Genomic DNA, 19,086 nt, shown 5'->3' with positions numbered 1-19,086 from the left:
TGCAGTAGATTTCCTTGCGGGGGCGGGGGGGGGGTGGGCGGCAGCTGGACTGGGATTTCAGAAGTGTACTTGAAGCTTAAGTGTAAACATCGCACATATATAAACAATAGTTGTACTGTCTGACTCCTTAGACTTTTTTTTCCTCTATTTATGTGTGTGTGCGTGAGTCTGAGCTTATGCCACGTATGTGCAGGTGCCTGCAGAGGCCAGAAGAGGGCGTCGGATCCCCCCCGGGGTTGGAGTTGCAGCTTTGTGTTGCCCATCAAGCATTCTGGGAACTGAACTCCGGTCCTCTGGAAAAGAGCAGCAAGCATTAACCGCTGAACAATCTGTCCAGCTCTTTATTTAAATACAGCAGCCTCCGTTCTAAGAGTTTCCCGCCTGCGCCTAGATATTTCTTGCCCCTCAAAGTGAAGTGGTCCATGTTTTTTAATTAGGCAGTTATTTATTGCCCTATTAAGAGTCAGGCATTGAGGGAGTTTCTGAGCACAGCAGTCAAAAAGAGGCACAACTCAGGGGAGATATGATTGGCAAACAATATGATACAAGTATCAGAGAGCACTGTTTCTCAATTATTTTGTTTTCTGCATCCTTTTATGCAGAAAGCAGAAGCAGGCAGATCTCTGTGAGCTTGGTCTAACTATTTCCAGGCCAGCTGGGGCTACAGGAGACCCTGTCTAAAATAAAAAACAAAAAAACTATGGAAAGGCCTAAACGGCTTTTTTTTTTTCTTGGTATGTGGATTATGTTTATCAGTATTTGTTGCTATAGTATTAACGCTGACATTTAATTTTTTAATTAAATCATTAAAATCAGCAATGAAATCTGTATGTGTAAACATCAGTATCATAACCCAGACTTGACAGTGGGGAAAAGTTTCCCAGAAGTTATTGCCACCTTTTTTTGTAAATTCAGTGGCTGAGGGTGGATTCCAGAAAATCCTAGCTCCTCACATGTTGGCTATGTGAATCCAATTCCAACAATAACAGCAATTTTTCAAACGGTAGTTTTTGGCTTCCAATTACATTTTTTACGAAGTTCTTGGTGGGTAGGAAATGTTGGAGAATGAACTTGTATGCATGTTATGAATTTTGCTAGTCTCATTTAAGTACTGCTAAATATTTATTCTTGGGTCTGTAAATACCTTACAGCTCTTTCCAATCATGTGTTATTGGAATTCTATTGTATTCTGAAATGACTTTACAACATAGGTAATAATATACTACATGACTGTACTGCACATGACACTCTTGATATCTGCTGTACACACAGCCCCCTTCCAAGCTATGTCTAAGTTCTATGTCACCCAACCACCTTCGCCCAAAGGCTGTCTGGAAGCCTGTGAGGTGACCTAGCTCAAGGTCGCATTGCAATCTACCCTGTATTTGACTGGGTTAATATCAACCTGTCTCATAAAGTTTGAGTATGGAACAAACAGACACAGTCAGAATGGAACAGAGCCACCTATGGAAGGAAAATGCCTATGCAAAAAGTTCCCCAGGGATGAAAGAAGCAACCAAAGTAGATCAGAGGCTCACTGAGTCTGAGTTGCCTAATAGTAGAGCCCTAGAATGAAGAGATAAACACACTTGCACCTGCAATGCTATTCTCGCCCCCTTTGTGTAGGAACTCTGTCTGGAAATTTACTGAACTATACCAAACTAGATTTTTTTAGATGGCCTTTTCAAGCCTACTCTGTTTTAGCGTGTTCTTGTCCCTCCGTCCTTTATTCTCAAAACTTAGTGGGGAAAAAAAAATCTTCCTTCTGACAAAAAGATTAATAGATCTCAGACATTATATATATATATATATGATATAAACTATAGAAGTTCTTTAAAACTAAATTTGCTGTTTAGCACTTTTGATTTCAGTAAGGAAGAAATAACCTTCAGATGTGTTTTGGTTATACCTAACTTTGTGACTGTATATTCGTACTTCATAGAGTATTATTGTGATCCATATCCTAAGTTGGGCAAGGGAAGACTTGGGGAAAATTAAGACATGTTCACAATTTGTTTTGCATGTGTCTATATCTCTCCCTTATCTAGAACTCTTGGTAAAGAAATGAAATGTCCCATAGAAATATTGCTTGTAGCACAATAAACAATGTGAACCTAATTATGGATATTGTAGCCTACCTGTAAAGTTAGCTTCAGGAAATATAATCTGTTAACCCTCCTCCAAAACACTAAAAGAAATCCAGAAATTGTAATCCCAATTCTATAGTTATGAAAGGGGAGGAGTTTGATTCCTAGGAAGCTAGGAAGGTATTTTATACATATTTCTACTTGTGTAGAGCTCTAGTTTTAGGAAGTATGAGAAGGCTCTCTTGGATTTTGTAGGTAGATGCTTTGGAAAATAAAGGTGTTCTGTATTCTCCCTCCCCCCCCTCTCGTGTATGTCTGAGAGTGTATGTGTGTGTGTAAGATGTATGTGCAGGTGCATGTGCATGGAGACCAGAGGAGGGTGTCAAGTATCTTTCTTTATCACTCTCTGCCCTACTCCTTTTGGGGCCAAATCTGAACCTGGAGCTTGCATCTTTCAGTCAGGCTAGCAGCCAACAAGCTCAAGCAATTCTCCCCTCCTGTCTCTGCCCCAGTCAGTGCTGAGATTACACAACACATCCTGCCTGTAACATGGATCCTGGGATCTGAAATCTACTCAGGCTTCCACGGCAAACACTCTGAACTGCTGAGCTCTCTCTCCAGCCTGCAGCCTGGTACTTTTATGAAGTTATTTTTCAGATGTTATGCTCAGAAGAGTAAATATATAACTTTTGTCCTAGTTAAGGAAAATAAATGTTTTATACTTCTGTGATTTAAAACCAACAAACCTTATAATTATATCAGGTTTTTGTATTCTGTCATACTGTTTTTTAAAATAAAAAGTTACATAAAGCCATTCAAACTTTATTTCATATTTATTTGTTAATCCCCAGTTTTACAGTGCCCATCTTGAAGCAGTATTAATACAATATTAGCACCCCCACTTTAGTTAAGCCTGGTTTACAGAGATGTAAAGCCCCGTGTTAATATATGCCCCTTTTGAGCTACATAATTAGCAAAAGTTCACAAATACACAAGCCATTTATAGCTCAAAATTACCAAAAGCACTCTCAAAAAATCAAGTTTTTAAAAATACAATTTTAACTATAGTGCCAAAGATAAGCTTTAATTTACTTCAAGAATACATTTTCTGAAATCACAATTTAAATCTGACAAATCTATTAACTACAGTTTTGTTCAATGACAATAACAAGCTTATGGTGTTCGCAAGTAGGAGCAGAGGACAGAAAGTCAGAGCCTTCTATCTGACTTCCAGAAACAGATGAATTATAAGACTTAGGCACCCATCAAATTGAGTCAATACAAGCAGGAAGAAGATCTGATGACACTTGCACAGTCAAGTGTTAGAGATCTCACATAGCAGTTCTACAGGTTTTTAGAAAGAGGGCACTGCTCACCGGAGAGAAATGAATTTCCTTAGAGAAAGAATTTCAGACACAGCTTAGAGACTTGGTCAAGAGCCTTTCTCTGGGGCCCTTGGTGACATCAATGATGTGGCCCCTTATTGTGCCTGTGAATAAGACAAATTCTTGACAACGTTTTTGAATGATGGCTTTGCCTAGTTATTAATCAATGGCAGTAGAATTACATGAAGTCAGAAGTGTGGATCCAGTAAGGGAAGCACCCTGCCCCAGACGCAGCACTTCATACCCGCTGACTCTCAAACATTTTCATTTCAATGGCAAGATTTGTTATATTGAACTAGTGATTAATGGAAAAGGGTGGTCATTCTGTAAAGGTATATTTTTTCACAAAAGCGCCATAAGAGATGTTTTATCTCTTTTTGATCTTTTCATATGCAAAGTAGAATCCCTAGATTTATACCACAGAATAAACACAGACAGTATTTTATGACAATCACATGGAGAGCATCAGAGATGTGATGGGATCAAACTGGGTTTTGAAACTTTCATCTTGTTTTGCCTTCTCTCCTATAGAGCCATCTTTCCATTTGACTAGAATTTCAAACCTGTTTTTTTTTTTTTCCTCTACGTGGCGGGCTTCATTGTATATAGAAAGCCCAGTGGCATTACTGTTTGCACCTTGAAGAAAATGATGGTTTGTCTTTTACTTACAAGGACCCTTCACTCTGAAAATTTCAACACAATTCACCCAAAAAACCCCCAAAACCCAGACACCACGGATTGTGTGCACAGCTTGAAGCTGGATACACACGATGGGGGGAAAATCACGATTTTTCAATAGAAATTAAATTCTGTCCTCTTCTTTCTTCACACCAGAACCACTAAACAGGGTCACACTAATTTCAGACACCTGTGTGCTCCCTGTACCTGGGACCCGTCCCATCACAGCCAGGTTGTTAAGAGGGGTATCAGCCAGAGAAGTCTCAGGCACCTCTGCCTTGCAGCAGAATAGCTGAGCTTTGAAATGCTTCTGGAAGGTTTTGCTCAGCCAGTAGAGAGCAAAAGGGTTTACGCAAGAATTACTGAAGGCCAGCACCCTAGATAAAATGGTGATAATGAAATTAATGGCAGATGGTTCTACATAGGTTTGGTAAGAGAATGAGTGATAGAGATACAGGAGGTGATTTGGCAACCAGCAGAGAGCAAACAGCGCCACCAGCACCAATACCGTTTTGGCAATTCTCTTCCGGGATTCAATCTATAGGCGGCAGGGGACAAAATGGAAAAAAAAATCATTTAATCATTTAGCTGGCAGAGATCAAAGCCATCCTCTTGACTGACAGAAATTTACAGTTAACAAGCTGGTCTCTCTTTGAATACATGCTTATGAGCTAACTGGGACACACAGGACATCAACTTTTGGATACAGAATATGTCAAGTTAATCGGCATGGTAACCTGTGATCTTGGGCTCATTAACTCTTACTCTGAGCTGGCTCACCACCCTCTGATGTTAAGATACTCTAGGATTGCTCCAGTTAACTCAAACAGTGCTGTGGAATCCTCAGTGGTTTGATTTCATTAAGAATAGAGACTGACACTATCCAAAACAGCTTGCCCTGCATCAGGAGAGGCTGACAAGTTAGAGAAACCTTCTAGAGGTTAGGAAAGTTGCCAAGATGGCACTAAATGTTGTTTTTAATCTATAGGGGCAGGAATCCTATGGTCAGAGGTTTGAAACTCGTATCTGTAAATACAGGAAATGCACAGGTTAAGTGGAGGTACAGCGTGTGGTTACTGAGAGAGTAAAGATAACAGATAACTGGCTCTCACAGCACTAAATGCACAGCTTGAGCCTCATGAACATGGCTATGAAACTGAGTGAACCACAATAAAAGCACAATGCTCTGTCCCTCCCTCACCCTCTTCCTCTCCATGCTCTGTAAATGGAATTACTCCCTCTGTCCCAGTATAGAAACCTTTTTGCCCTCCCTCACACACATCAAACAGAACAGTGTTTGGTACCATCCTTTCATTTTGAACATAGTAGTGAAAGGATAGCACACCTGACTCCTGCAGTGGTCTTAATCAAGTGTCTGTGAGTCACTGTCTTTTCTTGTCACAAGCCTTTCATTCCTCCCTCTGAAGACCTCAGGTTGTTCATCTGTGTTTAAGGACTTTCCATTGAGTAATCTTATGAGCCTTTCTAGTTCTGTGCATTTCTACTCTTCGGTTATAATTTCTAAAGCAAAAAGTCTACCTTATATGAAGCTCTTTACTCTTCCATATGATAAATAGCTTTGACTGCTCTTAAACTTCACCTGTCCTGTCTCTAGTAGTAAGATTCTCACCATTAATTGACTGCATAGCAACATCAGGAACTACACTAAGGGCTTTATCTGTATCATCCAGTCCTCTTCTTCATGTTACAGATAAAGAAATTGAGGCTCAAAGAGGTTAAGTAACTTGCTTGTGATTGCTCAGTTGGCGTATGATAGAGGGGGTTGCAATGAGAGGCTATGGTCATAACAACAGTACAGTACTGCTACTGGATTTATACACAAGTACAATTTGGCTTATGGAAAAAAAGAGGTTTCACTTCTAAATTCAAACTGCATTTGCAAGAGTACCAGTGAATACGTACCTGCTTTCGGGCATGGCTTTGTTCCTCAGTAGGTATGTTCAGGGTGCTTTTGTAAAGAGTCCTGGCAATCAAAGAATAATAGACAGAGATAATCGAGAGTGGGATAATGTAAAACACCAAGAAACTCAATAGAGAATGTATTTCTTGCAGGAGCCTCTCAGAGACAGGGTAAGAGGTGCACGACTCAAATGTTGTATTTCTCTTGGGATCTCGAAACGTGTATACATTCGAAAAGATAGCCTCTGGTAGAGCAAGTATCATAGACATGATCCAGATGCCTCCAGCTTTTGCACACGTCTTCAGAATGGCATTGGAGGGCTGTCGCTCAAGTGGCTTCACTACGGCTTTGTATCTAGAAACATGTAATGAGAAGCAAAAGTCAGAAGAAGTGACGTGTGACTTCTAGCAGTCATCCAGTTCTCCTTACTCTCCTTTCATACATAACCAAGTCAGCATTAACCAAAGAGTTTCAAGGGTGCAGAGTATGCCGAGAATTCTTATTTTTGCAAATAAGCTTGTCTCTTATTCACTCCTATGAGACATTCCAAATTTGTATTTTTATACTTTTATGTCAGACCCTCTATATAAGACAAATATTTGGGGGCATGTTTTTCTGTGTGGCTGAGAATAATTCACCACCTGCATATTACCTTAACTGTTCTAAAAGACATCCTTTATGCATAAGTGACCCATTTACATGAATTCCCCTTTCTTTATGAGTAAGCAGTGTTCAGCCTTCCTAGAAAGAATTGCATAGATTTGCAGCGGTAAGGAGGAGAGCGTTAATTTCTTCCACATTCTTAAGGGTTACTTTATTCTACAAGCTAATAGATCAATAGGGAGATTTAGGAGAGGGCAAGGGTGAAATTGAAAGCCTGAGCCTGGGGAAAGATACTTCCTCATTAGGACAGATCAGCCTTAAAAACTATAGTGTTTACTGTTGTCTGCCCTCAAGTAGAATATAGGATCAGTAAAAGAAAAAAAAATCCGGAAAAACAAAAAGAGGAAGCCTTTTTTCCTGTCACATTCTTGAATCTGAAGCTACTCGTGGCACTGTCAGGCATTGGTTACTTACAGGCTTTTTTAAAAACACTACTTTTACCATTTTGGAGCCCTATTTGCCTTATTTTTCATGTTTTCACAGTTCTTCAACAATAGGAACACCAAAAAACACAATACTTAAACTGAAAACATCCTAACAGAGTCAGAACATCCTGACGGTTAGGGATTTCACATGTTCTAGTCACAGCGCTCTAAAACTCAACTGGAATTCATTTGTTTCTCTGAGAATGATAATGTCACCAAATGCTTATAGAGAAACAAATAGAATTAAGAGATGGCACTACACTGAATTACCATGGAGCTGGAGATTTTACTGCTTTCCTGCCATTAGCTAATCTTGTGAATTTCAAATAAATTACATGCATTTTATCTCTTTACTATCCTCCCGGTATATAATAATGCATACACGTTCTATTCTACACCTATGCTAGTGTTTTCATGTTGACTATATTGTACCACTAGGCTGCACTGATGTATAAAGCATGAGTTTTTTTTTTCTTTTGCACCTGCAACAATTCGCCTTAATAAGCTGGAGGAAAATAAAAACAACACTCAGCATTCTCTCAAGCAAACAATTACATTTCAAAGAAAATAAATTCCCCCTTAAAGCATATATTTTCAAGCACTCTGCAGACACTAACGGAGTCATCTTAACATTTTTACACCAACTTTTATTGTAAAATGCCACCGGATTTTCCAATCTTACATTTAGGTTACAGAGTATAAGAAAAGCCCAACGGCAGCCAGTACACGTTAAGTAAAGCTTTCCTTTCTTTTTGCCTAATTTCCCATCCCAGCAAATAGAATAGAGAAAAGAAACTCACCTGTCAGCACTGAGAATTGTTAGCGTGAACACTGACACACCGACAGAAGTGAGCCGGATGAAGGAGAGCACCTTACACCCGATCTTTCCGAACAGCCATCCTTCTGCCAGGTAGTGGGTTGCATCCACTGGCACACAAGTCAGCAGAAGTAACAGATCTCCAAAAGCCAGACTGGTGATGAAAATATTGGGAACTGTTTGCATGGATTTGGTCTTGAAAAAGACTTTGATGAGAATAGCATTTCCAAGGATGCCTACTGAAATGATCACAGCATAAGTGATGTAGATGGCACACAGAGCTTCTATTCCTGGAGAGTTGTCTCGGGTTTGTCCTTTATGTGTTACCGTATCATTGGAGACGACAGAGCTTGATGATTCTGTGTCATTTGTGATTGAAATTAAAGTCTGATTAGGTGACTGAAGCTGCGTTTGAGACATTTCTCCTGCTCGCAATGCCTTCACTCCCTCTTCTCTGCTCAGTTCAAATGTAGTTGTCACGTCTAGTGCCTACGTCTAGTAAGGAGGTGGTATCAGGAGAACAGAAGAGAACAGAATGGAAAGAAAATGCAAGACATCCGGCTACTACTTCCCTTTGGTTGTTCTGTGTCTCCCAGCATGCTTGGCTAAGCGCTTGCCGATCTGGCACTAGGAAGTGGGAGGTGGAGGATGGAGGAGACTCATTGGTATTCCTATGACATAAATGGAGGGAGGGGGCTAAAGAAGGGCTCTGCAGTTGAGTACTAGTCTTTTTTGGTGGGCATTCCTTTGACTAATTAGGCTTATAAACCATCTACTTGTTTATTAGACTCAACCCTGCCTTCAAAGCTACCCAGTGTGGTCAATATAGGTCTTGGTGATTACAAAAAATAAAACCCTCCCCTCCACCTCTACCATCACACGGCAGTCTAATGCATTCTCTTCTATATGCCAAGTAAGTGTAAATGTACCCCAAAGCTCAAACTTGAACCCAGTATTCAAAATTTAATATCAGCAGGGCACTGAAGCAACAAATCACTCATACCTTGACAGGGCTCATGTCACCTACAAAAAGCAATAATCCAGTGACCTGGGCTTAATATCTAGCTCTGACATATGGTAATTCCCAACCTTCATGTTCCTGGATCTGTCTTGTACCATATCAAAGCAACTTATAAGTGATGAAAAAATCCAGGCAGATCACCAGTCATTTTCCCTCTCAATGTCCTAATAAAAACAGTTTTCTAATTGATTGTTTTAATAACAATCTTTTTTTAAAGGTCTTTTTAGGGGTTCTCAAATTAGAAGTTGTTCAAATGCTTTATTCCACAACCAAATAACACATAACAATGCCTCTCACGGTCCTGACCCAAATGGTGTAAGAATAAAAATGATTAGTTTCAGATAAAAAATGCTGTATATTACTCCAGAGATAATGAGCATGCAGATGATGTTTATATCAATTAAAGAAGCAGAAAATTAAAGCATCAGAAAGAAAATACCATTTTTTACAGAAAACATGTAGGGGTGTGTGTGTGTGCATGTGTGTGTGTGTGTGTGTGTGTGTGTGTCTGTGTCTGTGTCTGTGTCTGTGTCTGTGTGTGTGATGGAGGTAATGTTAGGGAGTATGATGGGACAGTAGTTTAAAGATAGCTAAGAAATAGTCTCTGAAATTATCAAATTTAATACATACTCTAATCTCAGAGAAACCTTGTATAATGGGGTGTTTATAAATATAACCATATTACAAATGAATCTGGGAAGTGAAACAGCAAAGTGTTTTGTGACCTGATGAACAAGGGGTAAGAAAAGGTTGCTCTTAACCCTGGAAGAATAGGTACCATAAAGAAAGTGAAATGGATGAAGGACATCAATTACCTGGTTCTTTGGGCCCTCCAAACCATACCTCCACATGGTGGAGGTGATGAAAATACCTCCACAGCTTTAATTACTGAGTTAAATAAGTGCTTTTGATGGGAATTGGAAGGGAGCGTTTCCTTAAACTCAGATCCCCAAGCTTACATGTATATGTACAGAAGTCATTCCATCCACTCCACTGGCTCTTTAAGATCATCCCAACAAAATCTTAAAGGAGCTCTCCCAAGTTCACATATTGTTCTCACCAAACTAATGAAGAAATATTTCTGGGATTCCTGCATATCATTTAGCAAAGAGTAAACAGTATCTCCCAACTCACACTACAGCTCACCTCTCCATATCACTGTTTTGTAAGAAGCAAATGCTAGCATGTGGTTTCAGAAGTTATTGGAATTTCCAAGATCTCAGGCTCAGTCATGCTTCCAGCAGGCTTCAACCATCAGCATCCTTTGCCTTCTTTCTCTTCCTTCTGATCTAGAACTACAGGAATGAGTTGCAGTATTGGAGTGGTGCTGGAGCACTGTGGGGCCGGGAAGAGATCTTGTGTCCCTAGAATCCTGGAATTCCAGAAAATCTGAAATGGAGATTACCTTAGAGATAATGAAATCAGATGTTATCTTTCTGAAAAGACAGAACTAAGTTCCAGAGGACGGAAGTATCTCACCAAAGGCCTTACAAGCACTCCATCGCAGAGTTAAATATTTTCTCTCTGGATTCTAAAGGGTTAAAATCAGTGACAGAAGCTAAGCAAACACTCAGTTTCTGACTATGAGCCATTTTTGCTTGGCATCTTAGACTTATGTTTTCTGCGTGTTCTATTAACACCAAAAGAAATTTCTAAACTAATAAGCAATTCGCGATAGACAATTTAAATGCACCCTTTTCATACATATCTCTCTTACAATCTTATAGCACACCCACAAGATATGACCATACCTAATTATTTTTGTAACTAAAATTTCAGGGAATTAGCCCTGAAAATGATAAGTCCTTTTGTTTGTTTATGGTGCATAATTGGTCGATATCTTCCAGCGTTGTCAGAATCACCTACTTGATTATAGATTAAACAATTGAATTGAAAAGCAAATGAAATAAACAATATTTAGTTACCTCTGCCTGAATGAATGCAAAAAGAATTGTGTATCTGAGAAATGAAAAGTTTTTAGGTATCTCTGGTTGATTTATTTATTTTGAAAAATCTCCATCTAACTACCGTATGGTCCAGCTATAACACTCTTTGGCTTATACCCAAAGGACTCTGCCTCCTACCACAGAGATACTTACACACTCATGTTTATTGTTGCTCTATTCACAATAGCAAGGGAATGCAACCTGCATAGATGTCATCCATCCACAGACGAATGAATACTGAAAATGCAGTACATATGCACAATGAAATTTTGTTCAGCTGAAAAGAAAAATGAAATTTGCAGGAAAATGGATGGAACTACAAAAATTGTGTAATTCTGACTCAAAAAGACAAATACTGGGTGTGCTTTCTCATATGTGGATTCTAGCTTTTGATATATATATATATATATATGATTCTAGCTTTTGATATATTTATATATGTATATATATAATGTATGCGTGTGTGTGTGTGTGTGTGTGAATTTAGGCCATGAAACTAGAAAGGAGACCACAAGAAGAAGAAGAGGAGATGCTGAGGAAAAGAAGATGGCAATAGAATACATGTGACACGAAGCTGGAAAAGAAGCTACTGGAAGTTGGGGCAAGAGGATGGAAAAGAAGAGTGTGGATGAAAGAGCAACAAAAACAAATTGTGCTTGAAAATGCCACAATGAAACCTAATACTGTGCATGCTAATTAAAAATAATATTAAAAATACATAAATACTTAGAAGTCTCAATTACAGAAGCTCTTGTTTTTATGGTCCTGTGCTAAGAAACAGGGTGAGTTTGTTATTAGTTAATAGGGTTTGATCAATTATAAGAAGATGCAGTTTGACTTGTGAGTATATCTGGATCCTATGATTTCTGTTGTTACCAACTTCTCTCTTTGTCCTCATAATTGCTTGCGCTCAAAACTAATCAGTACAGTTCCACATTCCAAGGGAAGGCAACTACTCAGAATGGCCTTTTCAGAGACTAAGAAAAATAAGCACAAATTGCAACGGTAGGCTCTACTAAGCATTGAATTTTCTATTTGAGTATTTTAAGTGGAATTTGTTTGTTAAAGGCAAATTCTTGGCATGACTAACCCGAATGCCTCCCTGAAAGTACACAATTATGTAGGAGCTTCTCAGATTTAGGCATTATTGTAGACGCCTTTGTTTCTACATGGAGCTACTCACATGCCTAGTCTCACATGCTGTGATCAGTATGAAGCTCTACAATTACAACAGATTAAGAAAAATTTGCATTTGCCAAAATGTTAAGGCTTTCTGAACACTGAAGTACAAATTATGAAGTAGATAGACTTATCTCAATGCATTTTTACCTCTCAGCAATTTTTCATTTCCAGGAAATTTCTTGCATATCCCCCAATCATGTGTCCCATTCCCACATGGCTTGCTCTCAGCCTCTTACTCATGAATCCCTGTTTAAGGTGCTTCAAATCAATGAAGACCAGATGCTTACCAGATGGCCCAACAATTCACTCCTAGGTATCTACCCAAAATAAATGAAAAAGATATGTCCACAGAAAGATTTGTATGCAAATTGATGTGGAAGAATTTTTCATAAAAATAATTATAAATAATCCACATTACCATCAGTGAGAAAAATGAGTGAACAAACTACTTATGTAACAATGGAATATTATGCAACAACAAAAATGGCAAACTTCAGCTACATGTTATGACAGGAATGAATCTCAAGCATATGCAATGACATACATCAGACATATTATATGAGTCCTTAATGTAAAGTTCTAGAAAAGGTAAAACCACCATAAGTGATATATATCACATCAGTAGTTGTCTTGGCCTGAAGATTGGAATACAGATTCCTGCTGAAGAACACAGAAAAATTCAGGGATAGTGGAAGTGTTCCAGAACTATGTAGTATTGTATAAGAATGGTTGCCAGATTATAGAAATTGATTAATGCTAAAACTGCACATTCTTAGTCGGTGAATTCATGATATGAAAATTAGATTTCAATGAAATTTAAACTGTGGAGTAACTGTAAACCTGGGGCTATATTTCTGAAGAGGATACAGTGAGAAAGACATGTTTAGCAGTCTCCAAAGCATTCTGCCATAACTAGGGCTCATGTTTTTAAGAGGTATGGGGATAAGAAAGAGTTAGCACATAGGCTCAAATGCTTGCTGGAGAGCCTGGTGTGGTCACACATGCCTTTAATCTCAGCACTTGGGAGGCAGAAGCAGATGGATCTCTATGAGACTGAGGCCAGCCTGGTCTGATAATTCCAGGCCAGCTGGGCCTACAGGGAGTCTCAGCCTCAAAAAAAAAATCTTACTGGAAAAAAGTTAAGGACACAAGCAGCCATACAACCTGAACTTTCCTGGCTACGACACATACTTGGCACACAGGATGTTTAGTTTCTTACCAAGTCCTCCACCTTAAGCACTTTTGGGTTCCCATAGAGATGAGGGAGTTGTTCCCAGATAGGATTGGTGGCAATTTTTAACCCTTCTGGATCTTTTAAAGGGTGTCTTCTGTGCTCATAATGGATATCCTCCCTAGTGTTGTTGCTGTTCCACTCAGAGCCCTAAATTGTACACTATACTCTCCATGTCACTTTTACAAGCCTAATATCTTTCCCACAGTTTCTCCAAGCAGTGTATTCCATCTCCAGTGGAGCACTGATCCACTGGTCTGCTGGGCACTGCCAGCATGAGAAAGTATGATAAGCTTGCAACTGAAAAAAATCAAGGTTCTCATCCATCAACATTCAAATTACAGACATGGAAGCTCCTCTTACCAAGTTTTTTTTTTTTGAAGAAGAGTTCTAATGATGCCTTTCTTTAAGCAGAGCTAAGACTGTACAGTTGTTTTCATGTGTCCACATATCTACCCATCAGTCCCCCCTTTTGTTCTCTGTCGTCCACTGGGTGGTGTGCAGCATAGTCTTGCTTCTTGACATGAATTTTACAACTGCCAGCACCAAGGAGGTCTCATTACTGCTCTCACTTGAATGACTCGGTTATTCCCATTTATATTTGAGGAAGCTGAAGGACAGAGCAAACGAAGGCACCCAAGCTTAAACCCAAGTTAGGATTTCAGAGTTTGTGATCCTAATCACTCCCTATCAGACAGAAGTAGTTACAACCAAACCCACCAGTTTTGACTAGTTCCAATATAGAATGCTGGCTTGACCGACCCTCATCAAGATGGTTTCACAAAATGTCAATTCTATTCAGTCAGACTCAGGTCAGAGATGACTGAAAAGAAAATTACATGCCACTCCCCAAGGAGTCTGACTCTTTCGTGGCTTAGATGAAGCTTTTGCTTTTGAAGGGCATCTACTAGTATGATAACGTGTCCTCAACCAAAACACTCTATAGCCACCTGGCCTCTGTTTCTTCCTCTGTGGAAAGAAATTTCTTAGAGGAGTATACTTGCTCTTTTTCACATCAGGACTTCTTCAGGACCATACATTGCAGGCTGCCAGACATCAATTATGCTTTTGGCTTCAGTGATCCATGTTAAGAAAACAGAATGTAGATCTCATTCCATTTGCTGTTGTGAGACCCCTTCAATTGTGGCAACTGGTCCTTTGGCATACATCTAGGAAGGCTATACTAGGACAGATTCAGATAACACCCAGCCATGGTATTGTACTCAAAATTATTGCTTACAGTGGACAGTTGGTTTTTCTGTCTGAACCACCCTTCTCAGGTTTTGTTATAACACTCTTTTGGGAAATCTTATTTCCTGGGAGACCCTCAACCCCACCACCTTCCCTCAGTGGACCAGACTTGCTTGGTATAACTGAACCCTAGTAAAAGCGACAACTTAGGCTCGTGCTAGAATTCATGGCCACAAGTGAGACAGAAATTAAATTTTATTTTTGTTCAGAGGGAAGAAAGATCGGAAGAAGATTGAGGATCAGAAAGGATTCTTGGGAGTGAGGGTCCATTTTTCAGAGATGTTGTGAAGGCTTTCAGAAAGGTGGAACGGGGTCAGGTATGAAGCTATAAATAAAAATAAGCAGCCAGAGGGGTGTGATAGCAAATACCTGTAACATCAACACTCCAAAGACTGAGACAGGAGAATAGAGACTTTGATGGTCTTCAAGTAAGATTCATTTGACATGGACTTGGGACCTCTCAGGTCCTGGTGTGTAGTTCTGACTAACTGGATCTGGTCATGTTTCTTTGAGTAGCTCTCATATTTGGAGGGTTGGGACAATAAAGGTAAGCAGCTAGAGACTGTAAATTGACTTTTAGTGGAAGTAGATGTACATTGGAGAGGAAGAGATGCATGACATAGGAAGGATGAGGATTCGTGACCTCTAGACGTGTCAAGAGGTTATTCCAGAATCTCATGGTAACTGTCTCATTATTCACTCTCTTTCATGCTCCCTGCAAGAGAGAAGATAATGTCTCATCTAGGGATAGAAATGAAGCAGATTTTGCAAATTATCAAGAGAAGAGCTTGCATCTAAGTTTACAAAGGCCAGGGTGAAGTCCTCCAAATTCATTCCTGAGAAGATCCATAAGAGTAAGACAGGCAGCTTGTAGCTAAGACCAGAGACTGGCCTAGAACTCCTTCAATACTCCTTTACCTTAAAGCCATGACTGACTATATGGACTAGGGGTGGGACTGAGTGCATAGATCATAGGTAGAAGACTTATTGTCCCAAAAAATGGGAACAAGAGGATGTCACAGTCTGATGTCACAGGATCTGTACTATGCCTTTTCTGGGCCATATCGATCCTTGACAGTGTGCTGCAAGAGAAGAGCTACTTTACTGGGCCAGTCTACACTCACAGCAACTCTGTCTTACAAGGCAGACTTCTGGTCTCTGTGGACCCATGTCCATGGTATTTTCACTACCACATATTACTTGAATGTTTATAACACATTTCTAGTAGAAATGCAGAGGACCTAAATAACAAAACATCAAATATAATGAGATATAAACTAAATACCAATTATAAGAAAATAAACATGTAGATAAGCTGTAACTTATAAGGATCTTTTTGAAGCTCTGAAAATGCACAAAAATAACAACAAGAAGTGAACCATGGTCTCCTGAAAACCACAACAAATAACTATAGCACTGTGAATTTGTAATTATGCTTCAATTCATATTTCTTTCTCTTGTTACTTCTAAGATGTTTGGTTTACAATTCACTTTCCTTCCAGCAGAGTAATGTGGTGAGTAGCTCTGTGTACGACCTAGCATATGTAAAAGCAAGGGGGACAGCCCTTGTCTGTCCCCAGCAGGTAACATGTTGCCTTGGCACCATCAGGGGGAAGTCAGAGAAAGCAGGACTAAGCCAAGTGTTCAGCGCACACACAGCTGACCTCAACCAGGAGTGGCTCCCTTCCACAGTACTGTCAGAAACACTGAGGCTTTCTATCTTCGATCGTATTCAGATTTAAGGATACCCAACATCCCCAGGAGGAGCTGGCCAGTTGTGCACCCTGAGGCAGTACAAGGCTGGGGACGCAGCACTCTGTCCAAGAGCACAGAGCCTCCTAACCAAGACGGCTGGGTGGACTTCTGGCTCTTGGGTGGACAACGGGTTGTGAAATGTACATCCTTACCATAAGATGAGGTTGGTTGATAAGTGGGATAAGAAAAGGGCCGCCAAGCCAGAATCCCTCCGACCCCATAGAGAGCCCATATAGTTTTCCTTGTTATTAACAGTGTACAGCACTGTTTATTAAATGACAATGAACTGTTTTCAAGACCCCTCGCTTGCATGCACCACATGTTTGAGTGCCCACCAGTATGCAAAGTTACCAATATAATCTCAAACACAATTCCTTGGAAGATCATGAAAAGGTTATAAATTACATCATAACAACGAGTACAAAAGTGGATAAGTTGCTGAAGCCAGAACAAGAATTAGCCAGTGTCACCTAGAATCTCCAGAGTCTAAAGGACACTTTTCAAGGGCCTGGGCACTTGAAGCTGTCTGCTTCCCTCTGTTCTTCAGCTCCTTTTTTACGTGGAAGGAGCTATGTTTGGCTTTTACAGGGCTAGGATATTGGATTTGGGATAATTTTTTTTACTCTTTGCTATTTCTCTTTCTTTCCAGACAATGAATCCAGGACTGATGCTTGAACAAATATTTGGCAGTGACTGAACAGCATCTAATGATGAAGATTTGAAAAGGATGTATGAGCATGGCTTTGAGAACTGTGAAAGCAGAAGCTGGAAAGCAAGGGTTCAAGTGTCTCCTAATGCAGTTCACCCTGTTAAATGAGGATCGATGCACTCGTCCTGCACCCTTTTACTCTGCTTTCTTCTCTCAACCTTAAGCCTAGACATTCCAGGTTCCCCAGACGCTCCTTTCTCCCTGATTGACTGAGACAGGGCAGCCGCATCTGTACCTTTGCAGAGCCCAGAACCAGAAATACCATCAGCTTTCCTAGGTTCTCTGAACCTCATATATTTCTAATACAAGAAGTAGTGCACTGATTATCAACTAGATGGATCAAAAGTTACTCTCACTTGATGAGGAGACTTACTGGGAGATGGGGTCCAGAGAAAGCAGGAAGTGATGGAAGAAACAGTTCTACTCCATGGGGTCTAGGAAGTGTTTCTCAGACCTTGACTACTTTGAGCCTCTATTTCTGCAGTCTTCTTCTCTGTGAAGAGCTAAGGGAGAACAGCTGTCCTGGACCTCTGCAGACACTGGAACTAAAAGTACTATAAGCTTCTCCGTTTTTTCAGAGCCTTACCTATTTCTGAGTGAAACAATTATGCACCACCTAAAAGGGATTTAGATCAAGACACCTGCCCCTTCTGTGACGAAGGCTTGGAGGAGGCCCAGAAGGGAAGTGATAGAATTATTCAGATAGGAAATTTGCCATTGTCAAAGAAACACTGGTGACAGCAGAGGCAAAGTGGCTGCAGTGTCCTCACTCACTCCCCCTTCATAGGAATTACCCCAATGGGATACTGGTCTGTCTGTGTGCAGATCAGACAGGAAGGTCCACTATTCATTCTCCAACTTATGATAGAAACAGTGGAGAATGTATTTTGACCCTGAATGCAAGGTGTCGGAGATCCCTTTTCTGTGATCTAGCAGCTGTGTTTTTGCCCTTACAGAGGCAGGTGTCTGGAATTACTCACAGCTTTTCTGTCATCCTTGAGCTTTATCTATGTAGAAGGGATAAGTGTGGGTGGTAATTTGTGGTAGAAAATGTGTATCAGTAGTGATCCTTGCCTCTTGTGATGGGCTGAAAGACAGCTCGGAAGCTAATTTGCAAAGAGGCTGGCCCTGTTAGGGACTTCTGAGAGTGTTCTATGGACTGGTAAGAACAGTAATGGAAAAGTTGTTGCCTTGTCCCCAGTAGCACCTCTTTTACAAGCCATTGAGACTGTCCACAGATATACTCTTTTTACTGTCACGTCGATGTCTTTGCCTTGCATAGTCAGGGGCCCAGATCTAAGGCACTGTTCTGGCTTGCTTTTGCTGCCTTGATAAAACACTGACCAAAAGCAACTAGGGAAGGAAAAGGTGGGGCTTTTTTTCAGCTTATAACTTCCAGGTCACAATCCATCACTGAGGGAAGTCAGGATAGGAACTCAAGCAGGAATCTGGAGACAGGAGCTGAAGCAGAGACTTGCTCAACTATCTTTCTAATACAGCCCAGGCAAACCTGTCTAAGGGTGGCTCTGCCCATCCATCCCAGCGAGCTGGGTCCTCCCACAGCAACTAGTAATTAAGAAAATGTGTCACAGACATGACTACTGGCTAATGTGAATTTTTTTTTGAGTCAGGATTTCCAGCCAGCCTGGAACTTGCTATGTAGACCAGGCTGGCATCAATCTCACAAAGATCTGCCTGCCTCTAAGTCTGCCTCCAGATCACTGGCTTGATCTGGAAAATCCTTTAGCCTAGGTTCCCTCTTCTCAGGTGACTCTAGTTTGTGTCATGTTAACAAAGACTAACCAGCACAGGCACCTTTTTCCTTTTCCTGTTTTATCTTTGTCTAAGGGAAAAAGTGTGTGTTGGCTCATAAACGAAATGGGCTGGTTAGTAAATGACTTCTCAAACTTTTAAAGGTGCCCTAAGAAAAAAGCAGCCAAGGAGAACTAAGTATGCATTCTGGGCAATTGGCTATGGTAGAACCGGAGTCTAGACATGTAAAGAAAGAATCAGAT

At 40.3% G+C, this 19,086-nt stretch overlaps 1 protein-coding gene across 1 annotated transcript; it reads right to left on the bottom strand.

The window, feature by feature from the left end:
* Window positions 1–4,217: 4,217 nt before the first annotated feature.
* Brs3 (bombesin receptor subtype 3) lies at window positions 4,218–8,542 on the bottom strand. The gene is made up of 3 exons (XM_008840700.2): window positions 7,960–8,542; window positions 6,074–6,425; window positions 4,218–4,688 (listed from the first exon to the last, which is right to left on the bottom strand). The coding sequence occupies exons 1-3, from the start codon at window positions 8,394–8,396 to the stop codon at window positions 4,275–4,277; spliced, it is 1,203 nt and encodes a 400-aa protein (XP_008838922.1). The 5' UTR covers window positions 8,397–8,542; the 3' UTR covers window positions 4,218–4,274.
* Window positions 8,543–19,086: the final 10,544 nt, after the last annotated feature.

This window comes from Nannospalax galili, unplaced genomic scaffold (assembly GCF_000622305.1).
Source record: "Nannospalax galili isolate Female #2095 unplaced genomic scaffold, S.galili_v1.0 scaffold901, whole genome shotgun sequence".
Taxonomy (NCBI): Eukaryota; Metazoa; Chordata; class Mammalia; order Rodentia; family Spalacidae; genus Nannospalax; species Nannospalax galili.
Note: the sequence above shows the minus strand (reverse complement) of the source record. Positions and strands in the feature narration are given on the sequence as shown.